At 41.0% G+C, this 25808-nt stretch overlaps 1 protein-coding gene across 1 annotated transcript in view; it reads right to left on the bottom strand.

Moving 5' to 3' along the window:
• mpripb (myosin phosphatase Rho interacting protein b) overlaps positions 1 to 22861 on the bottom strand; it is a 38839-nt gene extending 15978 nt beyond the window's left edge. The window contains 9 exon segments of the mRNA XM_089015236.1: positions 1504 to 1590; positions 2957 to 3083; positions 5715 to 6147; positions 6853 to 7027; positions 8008 to 8092; positions 8166 to 8317; positions 13221 to 13286; positions 14127 to 14204; positions 21877 to 22861. Coding sequence (XP_088871362.1) covers positions 1504 to 1590; positions 2957 to 3083; positions 5715 to 6147; positions 6853 to 7027; positions 8008 to 8092; positions 8166 to 8317; positions 13221 to 13286; positions 14127 to 14204; positions 21877 to 21999 — 1326 coding nt within the window. The 5' untranslated portion in view covers positions 22000 to 22861.
• Positions 22862 to 25808: the final 2947 nt, after the last annotated feature.

Raw genomic sequence — 25808 nt, 5'->3', positions numbered from 1 at the left:
GCGAGATAGGGTTGTAACTTGTAATTAGGGAGCCTCCTGCGTTCATCGGGACGTTGGCAAGTAAAATTACCGTTTTTTTTAATTGTCTTTTTAATCAATGTTCATGCCCCCTCCAGCAGATGGCAGCCAATGCGACTGCTCTCTCTTTTTCTCTTTCTCACACACACACACACACACACACACACACACACACACACACACACACACACACACACACACACACACACACACACACACACACACACACACACACACACACACACACACACACACACACACACACACACACACACGTAGGAGGATCATGACAGCCAACATTCAAAATGTGGGCACTGTAAATACACGGCAGGCAAAATCTGTAAGAGAAGAAGCAGAATAAGCATGTAACCTGAAGAGGAGAGGTAGGGATGGAGGCATGGCTGTAGCCTCACACCATGTGATCAGAGCAACACTAGTCTTGCGAAGAAAGGGAATTAACTAAAAATAGAAATCATAAAACCATCAAGTAATCTCCCCCCCAAAAAAAGAAGTCAACGTTGGACACATTCGTTGTGTTGATGTGTGGCCTTGGAGAAATTCCATAATGACCAAACAATGACCTCGTCAAAATATTTTGTAAACAGCTGAAAGCCAGGCGGTCATTTTGATCTTGGATCCTAAAACTATTTTTTTTTTTTGGTTTAACTTTAAATAGGACAGAAGCAGCTTTGTCTAGACAGACACACACAATCGCACCGGGATTAACTGGCACCTTTCAACGGTAGGTAATCAAATAAGGCCTTTCAATCCAAGCTTGCTAGTCATTATATTGGCTGATCAAATCACTTTCTCTTTTCCCTCAAGCTAACTAAATTCTGCTCTGTTATCTGTACTTTTGTTTTTGGTTGCCTTTTCTCCCTAAACACGGTTGCTGCCGATGCCCGTGTCTCAATGTGAACCAACATCGTCGTACTAAAATGTTGGTTGCGCTGGTGCGAAATATTTGTGCCAACCTCAACTAAATGCTAACTGAATGTACAGTATAAACCCCCGAATGTTAAAAGCTTTGGCCTTTTTGAAACCTAAGTATTTGCAATAGGAGCATTTTGCATATTTTTTAAGCCTAACGTGAATGACCTAAATGACAACCTGCGAACTAAACAATGGGTGCTTTAAATAGAAACAGGAAAAAAAAGAGTGCAATTTGACAGCAACCTGCCAACAATGTGGCATCGCACCCATTTGGTCAGCACACCGACGCTAAAAGCTGGTAACATTGAGATGGCAGTGCAGACGTCAGCATACTAATAATTCATTATGTAATGAGAGGGTCTACAATCTCATGACAACGTGTATGACACGATGAGGGCGAGACAGATTTCACGGCCGTTCGAGCAATAAAAAAAAAAAGAATGACGTAAAAAAGCTTGATGAATTCCAACTTTCACTTTTATCCTACAAAATATGGTATGATGTGAAAAATGGATCTTAGAAATACATGTTGATGGAGGAGATATAACTCACTGTCATGACTGAATCGGTGGTCCGTCGGTCAAGGGACTTGGCTCTCCGAAGAGGTGGCAGGCTCGAGGTAAAATCCAAATTTTGACCCTAAGGACGATACGTAAATATGTGACCAATCTCGTTTGATTGTACGGTTCGTACGTTCAAAATGTGTGATATGAATACAGATTTTTAAGACGTTGTCATCGGTGTTATGTAAATGCAAGTCTGGCAATTTTACAAAAGAAAAAAAGCTTGAGAGGGTTTACAAAGTGTAGATAATATTCAAAATCCATCAAAAAACATACACAAACACAAAGTTCAAGTTAAATCACAGATCTAAGCATGGATCTGTGTCGACACACTCTAGAAGGTGCATGAGGGGGAAGACAAGAAAAATCTATTCAACAGTGTGATAGCATTGTGGTGGCGGGAGCGGGGCTCATGGTGGGAAAAGGAAGCACAAATCACCAGGGGAATCCCACCACAGAATACAAACTGGAAATGAATGCGGATGATCTTTGAACTTACGAACCCCCACAAAAAAAAGACAGGAAAATATGAAGAAAAAAAAAAGATGGCGGGAAAACAAAACATTGGGGATTTTTATTTTCATTATTTATATAATATAAATATAATAAAAATATTATATTCTTAATAATCACATGTGAATGAAAAAAAACTCATACTGTACATGGCACAGCCACCTTATCTTGATGCAATACAGCTACATATATCAATACAGGTAACATCCAACTTACGACCGAGTTCCTTTCTGACCAAACGGTCGTAAGTCGAAATCCATTCAAAATGATGAATAGAGACTCAGAGGCTACATGACTCGCAAACCGCCCCCTCTGGCGCTTTCACGCGGTCGATTGCTGTGCGAGAGTGAGATGCTGGCTGGCTGTCCAAAATGGTCGTACGCGTTGCCGGCCTGCTAGCTCGTTGCGGTGCCAGGCGTACAACTAACATTTTAAAAATAGGGTCTGGCGGTCGTAAGTCGGATGTTACCTGTATGCTTTTTTTAATACTTGCACCATACAGTTTTTTATGAAACATTTTTGCACAGTTATAGTATACACCTCAGTCTTTGGACATTTTATTATTATTATGCTTAGAACATCTTGTTTTTTTTATCTTTTCGCCCCCCCCCCCCCCCGAGCCCATTCCAAATTGTTGCTGTGGACTCCAAATTTCCACATTGTGGGACGATTAAAGGCTTTCTGATTTTGATATATTTAATTTTTAGTTTATTTCATAAATATGAAGCAGGATTGACACCCCCCCCAAAAAAAAAAAAAAAAAAACATTGGCATGTCTCATGCTGAGAACAACTACGCCCCGATGTAATCGTGAAAAAAAAAAAAGAATAAGACTAATAAACATTTTAGAAGTGTCTCTGTAGGTATCGTAATTGCTTTACAATGGCGTCAGTATTCGCTCCGAGATGCTCACGCACAAAGTACGATACCTCTCTGTGGAAACGCCTGTGCTCGCTGCGGCCTTGTCTGGCTTCGCTCCCGCCCGATTCTTCCACTTCCATTTTCTCTGCATTCTCAAGCTCGAGGGCCTCCAACTTCTCAATCACACCAGAGCGACTGTGAATCAACATTCAACATTCACGTGTCAAGTTTTAAGGAGGTCAAGGAAAACCAACATTGCGTTATTACTGAAGAAACACAGACTGGCAGATAGATATGAACGAGAGAATATTAACTACAGGGTGACCCGAAAAGATGCGTACCCATGAAAATTTCAAGTGTGGCTTTGATTAAAAAGCTATTTATTTCAAATTACAACCACACGTTATTCCGTTTATGGAAGACCATTGACCAAAGTTTCAGCTATTTCTGACAATGTTTAGTCAATTTACGGCTTTCCCAAGATGCGTTCCAAATGTCCACCATTTCGCTGCAAGCAAACTTGCACTCGTCTGACAAAGTTGTCAATGACTTTGACACACTCGGCTTTTGGAAGGGTGACCCAAAGAGATGCGTGCGTCCTACTGAGACCCTCACTGCAGCAATGATTTCACCCTATAGAGGAGTGTGTCAAAGTGATTGACAACTTTGTCAGACGAGTACAGGTTTGCTTGCAGCAAAATGGTGGACATTTGGAACGCATCTTGGGAAAGGCCATAAATTGACTAGAAAATGACAGAAATAGCTGAAACTCTGGTGAATGGTCTTCCATCAACTGAATAATGTGTGGTTGTAATTTGAAATAAATAGCTTTTTAATCAAAGCCACAATTGACATTTTCATGGGTACGCATCTTTTCGGGTCACCTTGTACTTCTGGTGTGCCGAAATTGCGCGTGAAGGATAACGTGTTCATTTCCCCCCGATATTGTGCTGACAAATTGGAAACTATGACGATGGCCAGTCTTCTGAAAATATACTATTATACAAACGGCTACGAATGACGTTGGCAAAGTAAAAAAAAAAAAAAAAAAAAAAATCTCATGAGCTTGCTCAAAAGAAGTTTCAGAGAAGAATGATGAAGGCATCAAACTCGTTAGGGTTACTGCCTGAAATAAGCATGGTGGTTTTACAAATAGGAAATAAATCAAATATGCAAAGAATGTAATCATCAACTGTATGTTAAAGGCAGGAAGTGCGTCAAACAAGGAGTTTTTTTTTTTAATTTGCTCCTTTGTTTTCTGGATATTAATACTTCCATTAGAAAGCTGTCAGGAAATGAGGAATCCGAATTTAATCTGACCTCGCTGAGCATAGACAGACAGGGGTTAAATTGAACAGGAAGCCGACTCTGGGAAGAAAATGATGACCTCCCCCACAGCCCCCCACCCCCCACTCGCCCTCTCTTGGTTTGTTTAAAAATCCGCTGTCCGTAATGCGTGTAAGTGGGTGTGAGATTTAAACTGTCGGCGAATGGAAAGTACACAGTGTCGATTTATATTCCGTCCTTACAGTCAATGACGTAATTGCTGACAAAAAGAATAGGCTGCAAAAACAGTCCTTTCTGAGAAAGCCAAGGAACAGAGGATGCCCTCGTACGCCTTTAATTTACTTGCAACGTCCATCCAGTCATTTATATTCCCGTCTGCGTAAAAACCACAACAGTTCATGTGTCTGCGCTCTAATCCTCACTCGGCGTTAAATCGTTGAAATGATTACATAATGTGTCTCGGGTTCAATTAAACACTGCGGCTGTTAGTCAGGAGGGGTTCACGCAAAGCACACATTCACCCCCAACTTAATTCAAACTAGACATGCAAGGCCATATGCTGCCACAATAGATCCACCATCAAGACACCAAAATGTCAATCAACTAAGCACACATCATTGTAAACTAACTGTCACGGCTCGGAATTGAAGTGGATTTACGTGGGATACGAGATCTCTTTTCATCAATGGATGCTAATGTTTGCTTTCAAGACTTAGCTTCTAGCAGACGTGCGCATTCCATCGTGACGTCCTTGATCCACTGGAGAAAAGGATGCTTTTTATCTTCTCCTCTTTCATTTAGAACTGCTTCATGCAACAAACAGGGTGCGGAAAGTGCTTAAGATTGAAGACCGTGTCTTTTGTGCTGTGTCACATTATTTATTTCGTTTTTTGTTGTTGTTTTGGATTCAAGATGGCGCCGCAAGTGTGACTGCCTTTCCAGGAGCTCCTCTATTTTTTTTCTACTTCTTCCTTTCCTTTCCTCCCATAACTTTTCTGCTGTGAAATGTAAATGTCTCCATTGCGTGACTAATAAAGGCTAATCCAATCCAATGATTCTCATAAATGAGCAGCATACCGGCGGGGTGCTCAGTGTTGGATTGGATGTTTTGGATTCAAGACGGAGGTGCGAGAGTGTCTGCCTTTCCGGGAGCTCCTGTGTTGTGTTTTTCTACTTCTTCCTATCCTTTCCTTTCCTTTTACTTTTATCACTTTGTTGCTGCGAAATGTAAATGTCTCCACTGTGAGATTCATAAAGGCTAATACAATACAATCCAGTGCGTAGTTGACAGTGTCTATCAAAGACGCAAGACGTTGGGCTAATGGTTGTCGGAAGCTTTTTTTTTAAATTGCTATTGATACTACTATTTGTAATTTAACTAGTTTGAAAACACACGAATCAATACTTGACACCCATCTGTGTAGGTAGTGGCTATGCTGCAATGGAAAAAAGGTGGGAGTGAGGGTGCGTGTTTGTTCACATTTCCTGGCGAGAGTTCCTGCTGTTGAAAATGCGCCGAGGGAAGAAGAGGACACTGACCTCGTCTCAGGGCTGAGAACAACCTCCCTCCCGTGCCTGTCCGGACTCCTAAAGCGGCTCCTCTTCTCCGCCTTTCGCGCTTCCGCTTCCAGCCTTCGGGATCGAGGCGCGTCACGGTGAGCGCACGAGCGGTTCCCTCGCTGACTGTCAGTGCTGGTCACCGTGCTTCCGCTGGCATCGGAGTCCAAAGAGCTGACCGAGCCGCTGATGTGAGAGCCGTTAGACAGCAGTGAGCTGCCGGATGGGAAGGGGTCACTGGGAGCGGGAGAAAGGCAACGGGGTACGCCGCCCGGGCTGGAACAAGAGCCCGTCGGGGAAAGGAGGTCGCCGGGCGGCTGCGGAACAGAAGCGTGGAGGGCCAGGCCACCCTGATCCGCTTCGTCGCCATTCGCTGAGCCTGCGTCGGAGCCCGGTCTTACGGATGTACATTCACCTACAACGTGGGAAAATCAAAATCAATCAATCAATCAATCAATCAATCAATCAATCAACACCAAAATTGTGAAAATATTTCCAGTAATTTATGACTCTTTGCCATGTGCCCGGAAAGAATGTCGTGAAGAATGTTTAAAACGAGAGGTTGTTGATCATGACCTTTCTTCTGTCATTTGAGTCCATATTTACAAAACACAATTCTCCGTACGCAAGAAATGTGTGTGCGGGGGATAACAGGGTAGGTGTATGAGAGCAAACATGGAGAATGAGAAGTGAAGAGAAAAGACGTCAAGATTTGTATTCACAATTTTATGAGGACTCCGTAGACTCCCCTCTGGAACGGCGAGGCCAATTCTATCGCTTTAGCAAAGACGGAAAACAGAAAGACGTCACGGAGAGCAGATGTTGCCAGACAGGCTAAACTTGAGATGAATGTCCTCTAGATTAGCTGTCTTAGTTTGATGAAGTTGCTAGACCGATTAACCCTTTCGTGTATAGCGGTTACTCGAAAGGAAAGCTTAATGCGTCATCAGGTTACGAGGATTGTATTCACAGTGCATGCTGAAAGCACGATGACGTGAAGCCACGATGCAAATCGAAGGGGCTCCACCGTAGTCTCAGCTGCAAAAATTCAGTCACCTTTGCGCCAAAATGTCAACACCGTTTTAAAAGACATGCGACATGTTAAAACTGTTATGTTTGCCTGCTGAGCGTGGCGGCGGGGAGCCTAAAGGCAGCTCAGCAGGGGGCCGAACTGTGGCTGCTTCGGCCTCTCTTTGGTTGAGCTCTTCCTGCCAGATGATGGAACTGGAGTCCGGTACTTTCTCTGCCTCTGGGATGCCTGAGCCAGTCACCGCTACTTTGGCCGGCCCTGGCTCCTGTTGGCAGGTGGGATATAAAAGCAAGACGTGTTTATTTAGGAAACGGAAGCACCAATCATGATTGACGGCAAATCAGTCGTCTGTTTGTCAACAAAGTTCTGTCCTATTTTCCACATTTCATTTATAAGCAAGCGCCTTTCAAAACTCTCAAGGACATTTTACAGTCACGTAAGTTGTCCAAAAGATGACCCTGCTGTCAAGTAAGATTGAGCCAAAACAGGTCTCACAATTACTGTCTGCAGCCAGCGACTCCATTTCTCCCCTGTACAAGTAGTTCCTTTTCCATGCTGGGATACATAAAACGGTGTTTCATTTCAATAACCTATTTAGAATTGTATTTTATTTATTATTGTATCTATGCTAGTCTGTGACTGTAGAGTGTCCCTCAGAGCTTAGAAAGGCGCTTGAAATAAAATGTATTATTATTATTATTATTAACATTACTTTTGTGGACTTTTGTCAATTTTCCATTTTTGGCATAATGATTAAAAATGGAAAATTTTTTGGCTTGTTTTTGTATTTAGTATCTATAATAAAACAACAGTCAGATAATTTTAAGGCCAAAATATTCCACGAAAACTTTTAAGAAACAAACATTTTAAAGAAGGAAGATTGGTAATCTCTGAAAATTATATTTATTATTGTATTGTGATAAACTTTGATGAAATCCTACAATATTTTTTTGGCTAAAAAATGGAGAAACTACCACACAGTATACTATCATGTAATTTTGACATAAAAAAGGAAAATAATGCCAAAATCTGACTTTTTTCTTGACACCGTTGACCAAATAGAATGATATGGCGGGCCCGATTTGGCCCCCTGGCCTGACTTTGACACCCGTGGTCTAACGCATACATAACGTAACCCTGGCCTCTACTGTAGCGCCTTATAATGTGGCCTTATATCTAGAAAATGTTTTTAAACATGGCATTCAATGGGGGTGCGCCTTATAATCGGGAGGTGAGGAGGCCTACCTGGGAGGTCGCAGGCTCCACCTTCCGCTTCTTCTTCTGGTTCTGTTTATTGGTGCGAGGATACACAACTAGCTGCTCAGTCCACCTGAAATTGCCGTTGACAATTGATGATTTTTACACCTCGTCCGTCCAATAGAAACACAACAACAACAACATACCCATTGATGATCTCTTTATTCTCCCCCCTGATGAAGTACTCCTGTTCTGGTGTGATGATGCACAAAGAGTTCTTCTGGCCAGTCTTCGGTTCCGCGTCGATGACATCCACACATAGGTTCATATTCACCGTTCCCTGAGGCAGTGTACTTGGCTGAAGGAGAACAATCAAGCAAATAGTCACTGTTGTGTTTAGAAAGCCAATAAAGAATGCCAACCAGGATTATATTTGATCAATGGTTGCCCCAAAAATATACAACAAAACATGAACAAATATGGAAATAGTTGAAACAAGAACAAGGGAAGGAAGTGGCGCTTGGTCAAGAATGGTGATAAGTAGGAATGATACACATTTTAAAGAAAGCATTCTTCGGGGTCACACAATGCTTCATTTTCACAAGCAGATGTCGGGATAAATCACATTTGGGGCTCTTCTCAACAGATTGCCGCGGCAACCGCACAACTCATTTCAACTGCGGCACAAATAGAGAGCGGGGCGGGGGAGGGAAGAGGGGATGCCAAAATAAAGCTGCTTTGGGAGTGTGGTCATCGGGTCTCGCTTTTAAACATTGGGCAGCACAGAAGCCACGAATATTTGCCAACAAAGATACAGTCAACAAACCCGTGAATCGTTTTGACAAATCAATGTTTCGTGGAACAGGATAAGACGATAAACGTAACGTTTCGGATGACAGCACCAAGCGCAACAACCTTTCTGTGAGTCTGCTCGAAAATCCTGCGGCTCTGTTATCGGGCTTTGTCGGGTTACGAGGGGCTACAGATGTAAAACAGGTGCTGGGTTGCTTTTCAGCTCCTTTTAAGGCCACTGAACACAGATCAAGCTTTATTAAGATCTGCCTGAAACCCCCCCGGGGGGCTGCCAAATATGGCAATGACACACCGCCTCCTTACAACTGCGACCCGATGGAAGAATTTCCTGCACTTGAAAGAAACAGTCGAGCCTGAAAAGAAGTCGCGGGAGCTGTCAAGACCTCAGTTCAACTAAGTCGACAGTAAAGGAAGAGTGCATTTACATCGCAAGCTCTGCCATTTTGGGGTTGGTTTTCATCCTTTTCACAACGATGCAAAGTGCACACAAATGGGCTGTTGTATTTTCTGCGTCTTGAAAAGATCTTATCGCACAGCAGAGAACATTACGGCCACTCTATAAGCAGATCACAAATGGCCATTGGACACCATTTTTGGACCAACCCCTTCGATAAATTAACTATGAATGTGTCTTTAAAATAATGCAGCCTAAATCGACAGCGATTCTAATGGGTACAGTGAAGCAGTCAAGCCCATTTTACCTCAATTGAACTTCAAAAACTTCAAAATAAACAACAAAATCAGAACAAATTTTGACAGTTCATTCTCTAAGTAATCGACAATGCAAAAAAAAAAAGAATGCTTAGATATTCAGTGTATCTTGCTATTAAAACTCTCTTTTCACAACTATCAAGTAAACTATTGTAAAGTTGATCAAATGACACACTAGAGCTTTTTCATTTGTTATAATTGTAGCCAGATCCAAAGTTTAAAAAAAAATAGACAGAAAAAGTGATGAAGAGTGCATGAAGAAACGTAACCAAGCCAGCCTTTAAAATGGTGTATGCAATCCATAAACAATAAATCCTGCAGGACATTTTTACAGGCTGAAGTCTCAAGCGTCAACCAAATCAGGCTGTAGACAGAACGCCTTAAAAAAAAAATGGTTGCCTGACAGTACTGTTCATGACAGAATTGGACCGTCTAGGTTCCCTTGATGGTGTAGGATAAGTCCCAGCTATCAAAGTCAAGGCCCGGGGGCCAAATCTGGCCCGCCAGATCATTTTATTCGGCCCGCGAAAGGAAATCAAACATGTTCCATGATGCTTGCTAAAATCCGAACCGAAATTTCACATTTTTGGATGTTAACTGTCACGTTTCGGTTTGCGACCAACGGGTGGCACTGTAGAGCCCCACCGCAGCTGCCCAGGTGTTGGTCATCAGTGGCAGTTAAACGCACAACCATTCAGTGTCGGGTTATTGTTTGTTTCTTCTTGTCTGGTTTGCTTTGTTTTCGTCATGTTTTACACATGGTTTTGTTCACTACTTTATAGTAGTATATATTTCATGTGGCTTGCTAAGGTCCGAACAAAAATTTCAAATTGTCCTATGTAAACGATAATAAAGTTATTTTTGACTTCAAATTTGAAAACTAGGCAGTCGTGAATTTGTTGTGTGCTCTGTGTGTAATATGTGGAGGGGACTAAACATTCTAATAGCTATCAATTCGCTCGCTAATGCGCTGGCTAATAGATAGCCAATAGCTACCGAACTTCCAATCTTGATATCTATAATGATGGCACATTTCTGATTGAATGTGTGACTACGATGCAATTCAATATTTTTGAACGTTTCTGTTACATGAGCATCAGCTGAGCCGCTCGCAAAGGCAGGCCAAGTGCGGAATGTCCAGGTCTGAGGCATCACGAACATTTTCTTCTGTGGTTTTGAGGGGCTCAAACTCCCTTTTTTTTTCGTGATCCCGGGGGTCTGTCGGCTCACTACGGTTACCAAATAAGGGCAACGGGAGAGGAATGCTGCTTTCAACGGGAGAGCATCTTTCCTTCCATTCCTCTCTGGGCTCTTAAAGAGGTCATTGCTTCACTTCACGTACTGCTATCGACTGTCTGAAAAAAATAACAGGTGATGTCATCGACCTCTAATCTGTAAAATGAGACAGATGTTCAAACCGCTGTCAAGGGAAACAAGCCACTCCTCTTTGGGTAAAACAAGCTACGACAAACGAGCCTTCGTGGAAGTAAATTCCTTTCGGAAAGAATACAACGACTCTCGTCTCTCGATCTTTCTGCTGTCAATAGCAGGTTTTTGCGCTTATTGAGTAATACAATGAAATCGGCTCACGATCATTCTTCAACACGTAACTACCCACCCGCGTGGCTCAAAAACAAACAACCAATGTTTTCATGTCATTATAAATGTTTCATCTTTAACTCATTCACTGCTATTCCCAAAATGATTCGGGAATTGAAAAGCATGATGTGGAGCGTCATTTCCCAATTTGTTCAGGTTTCGGTTTTTCAAGCGAGGGATGCCGATAAAGCACTGGTCAGACCTCTGGCGATGTTTTTCCATGCAACAAGGGGGCAGCATTTGCCTTCTGTCTATATTAGCGCTTTGTTACAGCTCCTGCTGTTGCTGAAGCGCTATGAAAATCAATATGTATGTATTGCATTCTATTATGTACGGCCGCCCCCATTTCAAGCTCAGATAACTCCAGACCCATATAACTTGGGAATTAACTCTTTTAATGGTGAAAGAAGAGAGTCTAAGGTTTGATATGCTGAATTGTATGTTTATGTCATCCTAAAACTCCATATTCTGCGGGTCCTGGAATTTGAGAGAAAATGACAAAAACCCTGGCAATGGAGAGGACACATTTTTGTACATCGTCTGGTAGTGAATGAGTTAAATGCTTTTTGAAAGTAATTGTGTATGTTCTGTTTTTAAATAAATAAAAATCATGCTCCAAAAATTGAGATGCAACATTAGACTGAGGACGGAAGGGCAACTTCAAGCTGGTGCTCCACAAAACAAAGAGTCATGGCATTGCACAAACACAACATGAAAAGGAGACTTGCACCAGAAGACAATTTCCATCTGAAGTACAACTATAATTACATTTTCTACAGGGAATGCTGTTTTTCTTTTTCTTTTCGTCTGTTGACATGCTTGCAATGATCGGGATTTCTTTTGTAAACGAGGGTGCCCAACTGCGATTGCACACTGCACTGCACCCAGAATCCGATTTGTTTAGCTTTCACAAAAGGATAATTACATCAGACTCATCGTGAATTTCTCAACACAGGCCTAGAGCGCCCTTATGCGGTTCAATGTGAAAATAAATCTGGTAAGACTTTCCAAGCATCTCTATAGATCCATTCTTCCATCCACCATTCAATTAACTGTCAACTTGTCGCTGCTTGGAATTGAAGCGGATTTATGTGGGTCAGGAGATCTCTTTTCGTCAATGGATGCTCCAGCTTTGTGTTGGCTTTCAACATTTAGCTTGTAGCGGACATGCGTATTTCACCGTGACGTCCCTGATCCACTGGTGAAAAGGACGCTTTGATCCTCTCCTCTTTCATCTAGAACTGTTTCATACAACAAAGAGGGTTCTTAGGATTGAATGACTGTGTGTTTTTTGTGTTGTGTCACATTGTTATTAAGTTTTTTTTGTACTTTATTACATCAAAATGGCGGCCTTTACAGAAGCTCTCTATTTCGTTTTTCTACTTCTTCCTTTCATTACTTTGCGACTGTGAAATGAACGTTTCTCCACTGGGAGACTAATAAAAGCTAATCCAATCCAAAGCAAAACAATTTCCCATTATCACATTTGCTATGCAGGACATCGACAAAAGTTGCTAAAGAGCAATAAAAGATATAATCCAAAAGAAAAACTGCGTGGATGGGTGCGGTGTCAGAAATCACAACCGATCCCAATGGAGAACTGAGTCATTGAGTAAACGCGGATGAGCCCGATGACAAATAGACCATTAAACATGTGCTCGGAGGATTTGGAGAGTTCCTATCTTAGAGTTCCAGAACACGAAGCAGCCATTTTCCTGACCCACTTTTCCTGCTTTGTGGAATAGATGAAAAGAGCCGAGGACAATGAGGCTGGCTACTTTTGGAATCATTGCTACAAAGAGAGGAAAACACAATTGCACACCGGCCGGCCTGGGTGTCACTGGAAACAGAATGGCAAGACGCGTGCATTCTTGTCGTCGCTGGCGCACAAATGTGACTTCGTAACATCGACGTGTTGTGACCATCAAGAAACTGTGCGTTCTTTTGAACCCTTTCATGCGCAAATGATGATAACCCGATAAGCTGTCCATTCGCGTGGCCAAGTTCAGATATGTAAAATTCTATCATTTTACCTGATGCTGACCACCCGCTTTGTGGCACATAACACATGTCAGGACTACTTTTTTCCACACTACCACAAACATGTGAAACACGAAATTGGTTGCTTTAGTACTTACTGATTCATCCAGGGCGAAGCGCAGACAACCATGTTCGTATAGAACAAAAAATCGCCGTTGCCATTTCTGTTGGTTGGAGGAAGGGGGAAAAAAAAACAGACTATTACTGAAATGATGACATACATACAGTAAGTATCTAAGTTAATGGCAGCAGTAGATTTTTAACTTGACAGGGACAAGCTCAAATCACTTTTTACTAGATGTGATCGTCATTATAGTTTATCTTCTCCAACCAAAACACTAATACTGTAACAGTGAATGTGTTGGACCACCTAAGTTTCCGGACGCTGGTTCGACTGAGCCAAGTCGCCATTTTGAAAATCCTCCTCACCATTTTGCATATGCAAAAACAATTGTGAAGGCTTTGTTTCCAAGCTTTTTATTTTTGCCGTTTGATGGCATAAAGGTCAAATGAATGCCGCCTGAGCATCCATACTGCTACATTAACTCATTCACTGCCATTCCCAAATTAAAATGCATGATGTGAAGCGCCATTCCCAAATTTGTTCGGCCTTTGGTTTTTCTTGCGGCGGGGGTGCTGATAAAGCGCAAGTCAGACCTCTGGTAATGTTTTTTGTTTGCCCAAAGATAGCTGGGATAGGTGCCAACACGCCCCGTGGCACAAAGATACAGAGATTTTTATGTACAGATGTTAATGGTAAAAATTGGTGAAAATAAAAGTTTGTTTTTATAGAATTTTACACGACCTGCTCTATTATTAAGTTTTTATCCGATTTATGCGCTGAAATAGTTTAAAAGTTGTTTTCTAGACTTTGAACGGATTAAGATTTCTTTACATTGATTTTAATGGAAAGTGCTGTTTCGGTTTTCGAACAGGTTTCTGAAACGCATTATGGTCGAAAACCGAGGTATCAGCGTACTTTCAAATACAATCGGGTCACTTACCCGCGAACGCTGCATGGGATTGTCGAAGTCGGTTCCCTCAGGAGCCAAGCACAACCATCCACCATAAATCGGCTTAGCCTGTAAACGGGGGAAGGAAGGAGAGAAAGAGAAAAAGTCATTTAGGTAATAATTAAAACTTGGCAAGAGTGTGCTGAGGGGGGTGGAAGACTGAGACACGGTGTCAATATGCGAGAAGCCTTTTTGCTCTCCAGATGTTGCAGCTGCCCTAGCGTCGCGTTTCGTAGCCACACAAACCAACAGAGCTTTGAGCGAAATCAACTCTGTTTGATGAAATGTTTAGGAACCTCTTCCCCCTCCCGTTTAGCCAAGGACAAATGAGAACCGGCGTGATAGATTGAGTTACTGGTGGCATGCTTAAAATAAACAAAATATATCTCACCATATGTTCAGGATTTCACTTCTGGACTCGTTTGAGCACAGATATGTGAATTCCGTTAAGCCTTGCTCAACAAGCGATTATGACAGCATCTGTCCGATCACTCATCCAGAAAAAAAAAAAAAAAAAACACCTTTGCAATTATAGTACTTGAGGGCTGATTCAAATTCTCGGCGCTTCCGCAAATTTGGCAGAAGCCGGATTGTTCCTTTGAATCAAGGTGTGAACATAACTCAATCATAACATCAGGACATGTGTGCTATGCGTCAATCACACACCATGCCTAAAATGTACCCCATACAAATAATAATTATAAAAAATACCATCATTTATAAGCGCCTTTCAAAACTCTCAAGGTAAAGTGACAGCATAAAGGTCACCTTTATCACAGTCACAGGATAAGTTTTTCTTTGGGTGAGCAGCGGTAGCCACATGCGCCAGCGTTCACTCAACCAGGAAGTAACTCAAATTAATACAAAGTGAGGTAGCTAGCTCATAGATAGCTAACCAAGTGTAGATAGCTATTAAGCTAATAGATAGCTAACCAGCCAGCTAGAAAGCTAATAGATAACAAATGGATAGCTAGCTAGGAAGCTGGCTAGGTAGCTAGCCAGATAGCCAGCTAGATAACTAGCTAGATAGCAAGCCAGATAGATAGGTGGAGAAATAAAAAGTATCATTCATTATGACTCGTGTGGTTTATATTGGCCACAGTGGTTCAAGGGTGGGGACGTCAGCTGTCAGCCAATTGTTTTAGCAAAAAAAACAATGACGACAAAAAGCTCCCCCGAACAATAGCTTGTGTACAGTCATAAAATGTCTGGAAACAGCCAATAAACAATGCATCATAAAACAAGGACCGCGGTCAATGAATGTGTCAAACAACCAACCGTGATCACTTTTGATCTATTTGTTTTGCGGGGATGACAAATGTTTCACTGCAGTACATCTGACAATAGACACTTTCAACATGACGTACACAAAAAATTTAAAAAAGACAAGCAAGCGGGCGGGCGGGCGGGCCTATGTTACGATACAAGCAAAGTCTGCTGGATATCTTTCATCGGTTCTACAGCTCTGGCGGCAGAGCTGCGGTTGACACATTAACCAAGCCATAGCTTGTTCATTTGATGATATACTACAGACATCCCAAACATTCTCTTGGGTGATTATATGTTCGGCTTTTTCAAACGTCCACGGGACACCCAGGAAAACTTTAAAGTAGAAGTCGATAATAAGATCGCACCGCGTATGATAATAATAATAATAATACAGTTCATTCCTAAGCGCCTTTCAAAACTCTCAAGGTCACAGGATACGTCTGTGTAAGCTCTCAGTCGTACAGGAGTGGTCCATCGATGAGAAGGTTTCTTCAACCATTTGTACAGATGACGGCTGAAGAAACCTTCTCATCGAAAGTCACAGGATACGTTTTTCTGTGGGTAAACAGCGGCAGCCACACGCGCCAGTGTTCACTCAACCCGAAATTACTCACATTTTCTAGCAGCTACTGTATTTTGTTTTTCTCCTTCTTCCTTCCATAACTTTGCTGCTATGAAATGTGTATTTCTCCACCGTGAGACTAATAAAGACTAATCCAATCCAATCCAATAATTCTCCATGTTTGATTTAATCGTCAGCATAAGTGAGCAGTCTGCCAGTGGGGTGTTAAGTATACTTTTGAAGCAGTAACACAATAGCCTCCAAACCTCACTGACCTTGAAACAACAATACGAACATCATGTTTTGTATTAAATGCGGTTTATTTTGTCGTTGCAGAAGTAGTATAGGCTTTCCTTCACCACGGGTCACACTTCAGGCATGCAATTGCGAGGGAGGGATCTCTCTCTCTCTCTCTCTCTCTCTCTCTCTCTCTCTCTCACACACACACACACACTCGCGTGTCTAAGCTTGTTTATCCTCAATAAAACAAAGTGGGAGCGTAGGTAGCATGTAAGTAATGTGGAATCACAGACACCACATGAAACAGTGGCAGGAATAGCGACATGACTTTGTCTTCTATGTTATCGTTTCATTTGTTTTTGTACTCCTGCTATTAGATGTGGTATGATGTTAAAGAACGTCGTTTTATTCACATATATAAAATTAAAATTACATTTATTGCATGGTTAGTGTAGTAACGCTGTTCCACACCAAGTCGAGGAGGACTGGGCTCTATTAGATGTAGAAAAGGTTTACTTAGCTGCAGTTCCCACAAAAATATAGCAGTGCGTAATGTTTTAGTGCATGTTTTGTTGGAAATGTTAAAAACCCAGTTAAAAAAAACATCATAAATTAGAGAAACACAGGAAAAAATGTTTTGAACAAGCCAATTTGAATGAATTAGAAGAAAAAAAAACATTGCCAAGTATGGTATTTCTCAGACAGAAGTATCAACCGCGGTCCAAAAATGCCTCATTAGGAAAAAATATATAAATATATGGAGGTATAAGTTGTTCTGGAGGATAAAATACTTTTTCAGGGGGACTGTGAACAAAGTAAAATACAAAAAGTTGTCAATGACTGCATTTCTAGGACAGAAGTATACATTGCACTGGTCCAAAAATGTCTCATTGGAAGAAACCAAAACATACATGAAGGTATAAGTTGCTCTGTAATATAAAATCACTTTTTGAGGGAGGAATTTCTTTGTCAAAAACTAAGATCAAGAACAGCTCAGATTGCACCCAAAATCCACATTCTGTCATCATGGATGCCATCGGAAGTCTGTTCCAAGTATGAACCGCTTCATCCTCCGTTCAATTATTGAACGTCTGGCAGTACAGATGAAAAGAGTTCAAGCATGAGCTGCTGATTGTTTTAGAACATGGGCTGCGTTCGTAAATTAATGGCCGTGCCTCTCGGAAAACACATCCAAAGTGGTGTTTTCACCATTTCTGAACGCAACCAATGTTAACAAGATATGTGCAAAGGGGCTTTTTTTCCTTTTTACTTTAAAATGGCTTAGTTTAAAGGACAACCGACACCAGTTGCGTCCATTTTCTGGAACGCCACATTGGAGTCCTGACGGCTCGAATTGATACGCAAGTACAGCAAAGTCTTGTTATTGCTATTAGTAATTCATCCATTTTCTGATCGGCTTTATCCTCAGAAGGGTCGTGGGGGTTGCTGTAGCCTACGCCTGCTGTCTTTGGGTAGTACACGGGGGACACCCTGAACTGGTTAGTGGCCAAAACATGCTCACACTCATACCCAGGACAATTTAGAGTGTGCATTAAGCCTGGTATGGAAAAAAAAATACTTCACAGAATTATGAAAATATGTTTTCAGCTACTGAAGTAGCGGGGTGACGTTTTCTTTATTTCTTTTTTCAAATTGATGGCAAAGTGCCGCTGGGCTTGCGCTGCACACCTGTTTTCTGCGTTTGGTCAATGTGAGCCCAAGGGCACTGTGACATCAATTTCGGTCGACAGCGCGGGGTTGTGGGGGTGCGAGGTGGGGGCTTCTTGCAGCATGCCTGGATACTGGTGGATTCATCTGATAGATTATTATGATTACGATTAAATGGAATTATTTTAATGGTCACGTGGGGGCACATTAACTCATTCACTGCAAGGCATGTGGAGCCACAGAGTATTGACTTTTGGGACAACATTAGCATTCAATACAATGTTGGAAAACTTAGACGCTCTTCTTTCATTAAAAAAAAAGTTAATTCCTAAATTATATGGGTCTGGGGTTATCAGAGCTTGAAATGGGGGTGGCTGTCCAAAAAACAATGCAATACATATACATTGATTGATATAGCGCTTTAACAACAGCTGAAGCTGTAACAAAGCGCTAACATGGACCAAAGGCAAATGCTGCCCGCTCGTGGAAGGGAAAAACTTTGCCAGAGGTCTGACCAGCGCTTTATCGGCTCTCAAAATATTGTTAGCATTTTTAAGGCTGCTGCAATTGAGATCAGATATGTATCTTCCCCACCCCATACCGTGACTCTTATTTATTCCTTCTTGACCGACTCACAAAATCAATGATAACAACAACTATATCCTGTAGTTCTCTTTCTGTGGAGTATCAACTTCATTTATTTACGCGATGGAGACTAGCATTTTCATTCCTTTGCATACTCATTATCCTGTTTGGTGTCACAGTGTACCCACAGAATATCCAAGCCAATTTTGGGTGGTATACACCCAACTACTAGTCAAATTACAGGGTCCTAAGACATATGCAACCATTCCAACTCACTCTTATGGACAATTTTAATCTCGATGAGGGAAGACACCCTTGAAAGCAGCCCACACAAACACAAACACAAACATATGAAGATCAGTCACTTCAGAAAAATCGCAACAAAATAAGCATTGAAACATTTGGCCCGTATTACATTTATCTTACAATGTCAATTGAAAAGCAGCTTCTAGGACAGAGGTGTCCAAGTAAAGGTACGGGGGCCAAATCTGTCCCTCCACATCATCTTTTTTGGCCCGTGAAAGCAAATCAAGCATGTCAAGAGCCATGTTGCTTGCTGAAATTTCGAATGGTCCCATGTAAACCACAATAACTGTCATTATTCTTGACTTCAGATTTGACAACTAGTTATTAATTAATGTGTTGTGCGTTCTGTATGTGATACGGTAATACCTCAGCTTACGAACTTCATTGCTTCCACAGAAAGTGTGTGTAAGGCGAAAGGTTTGTCTGCCAAACATTTATTTCCCATAAGAAACCATCAAAAATAAGAATAATGCGTTCCCAGGTCCCCATAAAAAATAATTTTCTACTAAATAAGCCTTAAAACTACACAAAATATACCTTATTTTATGTATAATAAATGTGCTATTGCATTGTAATTAAAGAAATAAACGGTACGGTATAATAAAGTCGTCTTATTTACCTTTGTGATGGTAGTTGATGTAGTTGATGCCTCTTGATAATATTCGAGTGAAGTTGCCGCGCTTTCTCGGCGATAATACCCTCACTCACATTGTCTCCTGCTAGCTGCTTTTCGTTAATCCAAATTAACAGAAGTGTTTCAACCACTTCTATTGCCAGAGACCGTTGCTTAGAAAACACAGTAACGCCCTTAGCCACACGGAGCAATGGTCGACTGAGCGTACTGGGATGCTAAGTCACACAAACGCACACCTCGTTCGTGATTTTCGATGATCTCCTTCTTCTGCTCGACCGTAATTTTCTTTTGTGTCCTCTTCGGCTTAACACTAGCCTGTGGTGGGGTCTTTTTCAGTCCCATAATAGCAAAAGTACTCCACTCGATAATAAACCACGTTGGCACTCAAGGAATGGCGGGGATGAAAATTAGTTCGCCAGCCACTTTGGCGCTGTTCGATCGTGTGGTTTGGTGTTCATCCGCCGAATACGAATCCGCCAGCCACCGTGGTACTGTGTGCTTTATTTGTCCGCCGAAAACAAGTTCGTATGCCATAATCTGGCAAATTTAATGTTCGTCAGGCGAAAGGTTCATGAGCTAAAGTGTTCGTAAGCTGAGGTATCACTGTATGTGGAGGGGATGAACCATTCTAATGGTTTCCCCAAATTCGCAAGGGCCCCGAGAGGAAACCTTAACTACAATGTGGCCCGTGGCAAAAAATGAGTTTGACACGGCTGTTTCTAGGACCTCGTCTCCCATTTCACAAACCCACATACTTCCTTTCGCTCCAGATGACGCAACCTCCCACTCATTGATTCCCATCCTGATTTCCTCCCTGCAGGCCTCGACCCACCTCTGGCACGTGCATGTCGACTTGAACCAGAAAGCATTCTCCATCACTGTCCAGGCATTCTATCTCGTTTCAAAACACTCAAACTGTAATAAAAGCACTTCTGGAGAATCCACCCTGACAGTCAACTTTTTGGAGCATTCCAACACACGTCATTTATATTGTGCACTCTCTTTTCATTCAGCGCTCCTCTTTTCATATGGCTTTTCCATGTGCGCCTGATCTCTATCAAAGGGAATTTCTTCCATCACATTTTTTTTATACGCCTGTGTCATGGTTTGAAATTGACGTCTTTATGGTTCAGAATCAGAATCAGAATACCTTTATTCGTCCCACAATGGGGAAATTGATGCCTCAAAATGAGACGGAAGGACTTCTTGAATCGATTGCAAACATGTATGCGTTCCTCTTCAGAACTATTTGAATCATATTCATAACTGTATGTGTAACAAGAAAGCATATTCTCCGAATCTGAAGCCATTGTTTTGATTCTCCAGCAAGGCAAGACGCCTTGGTGTGACGTCACGAACAAGGGGGCGGGACCTTCTGAAACAGAAACTTTCTGAGGTCATTTGGAAGTAGTTTTGGAACACTTGAAGTCATTTTTATTGGTGTTTTGCATCTGAATAAAAATATCATACTGCGTGTTTTGGCTATTTTAGATGCTATAAAACGTTTTTCTGATATCAGTTAAAAAACAAAAAAGTGACGTCAGTTGTCCCTTAACAGGAAAATAAATAAATAGGCATCTTCTTTTTCAAACAGTAACCATCTAAATGGTCTAAATGACGTACGTATCTCAGAAAGCCGCCTATAACAAGACATTTAACAAAAAAAGGCCATCAACCTCTTAAAAATATGCATGTGTTACCAAACATATTTCAACAAAGATTCTAACAATTGATTACCACATAGTGCGTGAAACGCAAACCAGCAATAAATTGTTTGCTCCTGAACATTTGGACAAGGGGAGAAGAGGATGCTGACGTCATCTTTGCTTTTTGGCACTTAAAAGCGTCGTCGTTGGCCCATCCTGTATAGCTTCATCATCTGGGATCAATTACAGGACACACCAGAGACTAGACTAATGATCAGAGAGCGAAAGAGCAGCTCTAAACATGCTTTGGCTGCGGGAGATACTGCGTCAATTTAAATCTTTGCTGATCCTTTCACCGCGTCTTACTTCAGCAAACAACTGATCATCTTTTTGTCACGGCAATCACGAGTATTACGTTTCTGGGAACCACACCAAAAACAAACATTACATCATAGACAAACAAAAATCTGGATACGTCAAGTGAAATAGAAATGATATACAGGTGATTCTGCATATTATCCACAAGTTATTTGTTAGTTGATTTGGCAAATCTTGCACTGCAGAAAGTGCATTTTAGCTTCATTTATCCTTCGGAAAAAAAAACTTTTAGACATTAACTCATTGTTAATAAAATCCCGCTAGGACTAAGTATAAACAAAACATGCCATTGCTTCAACAATAGTGGTGATATAAAAAGTTATTTGCTATTATCGGGGAGAAAAACAGTTAAAGCCACGAGCTGGCACTTTATTTTCATTGAACATCACAGACAAATTGTTCTCGCATGATCCTAAATAGAAAAGTGAAAAAATATATGTTTGCAATTGGTACCTGTGTTAAATCCTGATCCGTCAACAGATGCAACTCCCGAGGTTTGAAGCAGTTCTGGCATTTGCTTTTGTTGAAAAAGTTGGCCTGGAATTTCCGACAGGAATTTTCTTTCGCGGTAGACATGGTCTTTCACCTTGGTGACGCTTTGCCCGATGTTCTCTGGGTGACTTTAATCAGCAGCGGAATTGTAATCCTGCTGTTTACTCGCCTCTACTGCAACTTGGAAAACGACCCGGCGCTCCCATGCATTTTCCGAAAACAATGACCAAAACAGGCTTCTAAATATTTTATAAGGTGTTCTTTCCCTGTCTGGTTGTTTTCGCCCAGAAATAATTAGCTGCCATCAAGCCACCCTGCTCATCACTCAACCGGTGATGACCGATGAATGCTTCTCAGTCAATGGCTCACAACCACAAAAAAAAGCCAACGATAGGAGGCTAATATCCTGTTAGCTGGCCACTAGGTCTCCAAATCAATAACGTGATGGCGTAAGCCACAAAAATAAAGTTTGCACACTTGTATGGTCATCAAACTTCGAAATGGTACTGTCCAAAAGGCGACACCTAACTTCCATGTGAAGAATGGAAATTAAAAAAAAAGAGTCTTGCGGTAAAACGGCAGGTTATTATCCAAGTGGCAGGCGTTGGTCCATGCGAAGTTCACCCAGGCTAACTATTAGCCAGGCTGCTCGCTCGCAGAGACGCTAATGCTGTCCAATCCCGGTCGGCGTCTTCGCTTATCTTAATAGAAAATGAAAAACACCATGACTTTCACAAACACCAAATGACCCCGGTTGTCTTTCCTCTCCAAGATAAATAGTCCGCATGCAAAGAATACACAGTGGAGCTCGTCACTGGCCGTAAAAGAAATGTTTTAAGGATTGCTTGCACAACTAGCTTGGCTAGCTTGCAGCGGGTTGACAGTATTTTCTTCTTTCCCAAACGGAGCGAGGGCTTGTTGATGAGGAGCGACTTGGCTCAAGAGGCTGGAATGTGAGGAAGTCTCGCGAGATCTGCGCAATGTCGCCTTGCACAGGCGGAACAGAGTACAGTTAGCGTGAAAAAGAATAATATTCGGTTAGAGTTAGACAGTATTCTGTTCTATTATACGTCCCGAGCCCGGATAAATACACATGGTTGTGTCAGGAAGGACATCCGACGTAAAAGTTTGGCCAAAACAAACATGCGAATCAAACCACTGAAAATGGACGACACTGATTCGCTCTAGCGACCCCTGAAGGGAAAAGCCCAAAGGAAAAGAAGAATCTATTCTATTCTATTCTATTCTATTCTATTCTATTCTATTCTATTCTATTCTATTCTATTCTATTCTATTCTATTCTATTCTATTCTGTTTCAATCGACCTCTAGTACTTTTACAATTTTACAATACAATACAATACAATACAATACAATACAATACAATACATATTGATGTATATAGCACTTTAACAATAGCTGATCATCTTACCAGACGTATAGCAAATATGTTATTTTAAATATAGTATGGATAAAATATGTGCACCAGGAACCGTTCCAGAATTTGAGTTTTTGTACAACACTGACAAATGAAGTTGACCCCGGCGAGATGAGGAAAATGCAGGACTTTATTGCATCGATTTGATTAAATTAAATTAAGTTAGAAATTTGGGAACTAATATTACTTTGAAACAAAATTGCCCAGATAAACATATTATATGACACAATATTATCATGATATTAAATAGGTTGTATCCTTGTTTTCATCATTATCCTCCACTCGACATTCGCCCCTCCACCCTCCATCACCACTTCCTACTCTCAAAAACACAATGGCAGGACATCCTCCTTGACGGCAAGCTGTCCTCTGTCCTTTACCCGGGACGACACGTGGCACAAAAGATGTTAGTAAGCGAGACTTTTCACATACACGGGTCACAAAATGATGGATGGACTGAACTGCACAATAGTATGTATAAGATAAACAAAATGAATTAAGAATGTATCAACAAATAAAATAATTATTTAAAATGTTAAAGTCATGATAGCGAGACACAAGAGTAGAAAGTGAATGTAAGAATTACACATTGAATATTTAGATGGTATTTGAACTGTATTGTAATTCTACTGTATTTTTATACTTTGCACAGTTCTTTTTCTGCAGTTGTACATTTCAGTCTCCGAACATTTTCTTTTGTGCATAGAAGACTTTTTTTTAATCTTTTGAGTCCCAACTCAGTTCTTTCAATTTCGCTGCAAATTTCCCCTTTCTGATTCTGATTAATTGGAAACTGTCAACTTAAAGGACAACCGACGTCCTCGGACAAGTTGTGTCCATAATTTCTAAAATGGCTTCCAATGACTTCTACTGAGCCTATTTTACAAAGATTCCACCGCATATAGCTAGATTTTACGTTTTAAGACGAGCTTCAATAGGTACTTCCTCATCTTAATCTAGTTTTCTTCCTAACTAAACAAAAATAAAGCTAAAACATGCAACTGAATAGCGCCACATTGTGAGATTTTCCCATTCATCAGTTTTACTTTTAAAACTAATGTTAATAATGTACATTCGACTCCACCTTCTAAGCAATACTTACCGATTATAAATTCAACATGTTTTTGAAACAATCAATCATGTATCTTGGGCCAAGTCTAACAAAAAGAGGCAAGGCACCATGACCAAGTTTAACGTGGTTAACCATACAATTAATAACTACATTTCCCATAATTCCACAAGACTTAAACAACACGTCCGCCATCTTTTTTTGTAACTCTTGTGCGGAAAATGTCTCCACAAGGGGGCGCAAATATACCAATGTTTACAAGACGCGGTACCGATTATCAACACGTTTCCCAAGGCAATTTGGGGCCTGATGGGTTGGGGTGTGAAAAGAAATGCTACCTTATACATCTGCACATCGAATTTTGATCTACATTGGCGTGGCAGCACATTGAGGCTGAAACCCAAACCGTCACTGCTTCCATGACATGAGCAACATCATCACACTGGTAATCTGATCGGTGTCATTGACAGAAGCATCGTTGATTAGTGACAGGAAGGTATTTGGACAAATGGTCATTCTGGTGGTGTATGTAAATGTACAGAGGTCTTCGGAAATAGCATTATTTGAATGCCCACTTATTGTGGGCATGCCATCAACAAAAGTATCAAATGATGTCCTCATGCATGTTCAGATTGAACATGCAGTGCAGGCCTCCTTTTGATCGCTTTCGGGCTTAGGTGGAGGAATATGGGATCACCGTGAACACCATCAGTCACACTTTCATCCATTCCACTGTTCCCTCGTCTCCAGAGAAGCATGCCTCCAAGTCAAACAGCTTGGTCGCATGCGAGTAGATAAACAAGTTACTGAAAATAAATCTAAAATAAAAAGAAAAAATACATTTCACATAAAAAAATACAATCACAAAAGCAAATAAAAATTATTTTGAAAAACGAGAAAAAAAATCCCCCAAAACAGAATATCCTGAAAATATGAAAAAAAAAAAAATCAGAAAAAATATTTTGGAAAAACAAACAAAAAACATTGTAACACACTTTGCATATTTTATGAAGTTATTTTGGGACAAATAATACCATCAATGTGACTCAAAAACTGGAATATCAAGTTTTACTTTATTTAAATGTTATTGTGTCGATGACCCATTTTATATTTGTGTCCTTGAGAGGCGCTTACAAATAAAATACATTATTATTATTATATTATTATTATTATTATTATTATTATTATTATTGAAACTTTCAAAATAAACTGTAGACGGGTTGTCTGTCAATACTGTAAATACTGCATTGGGTCAGCATTTGAAAGTTTACAATTTCCATCGACCATATAAAATGATTCGTTTTTTTTGTCAGTCAGACAATCGTCACAAATGACACAATTGGAATATACAGTACGCAGATATTTCCCGGACGTATTTTTTTAATTA

The sequence above is a fragment of the Hippocampus bargibanti genome, linkage group LG15, assembly GCF_051943395.1.
Source record: "Hippocampus bargibanti isolate YZ-2025 linkage group LG15, ASM5194339v1, whole genome shotgun sequence".
NCBI lineage: Eukaryota > Metazoa > Chordata > Actinopteri > Syngnathiformes > Syngnathidae > Hippocampus > Hippocampus bargibanti.
Note: the sequence above shows the minus strand (reverse complement) of the source record. Positions and strands in the feature narration are given on the sequence as shown.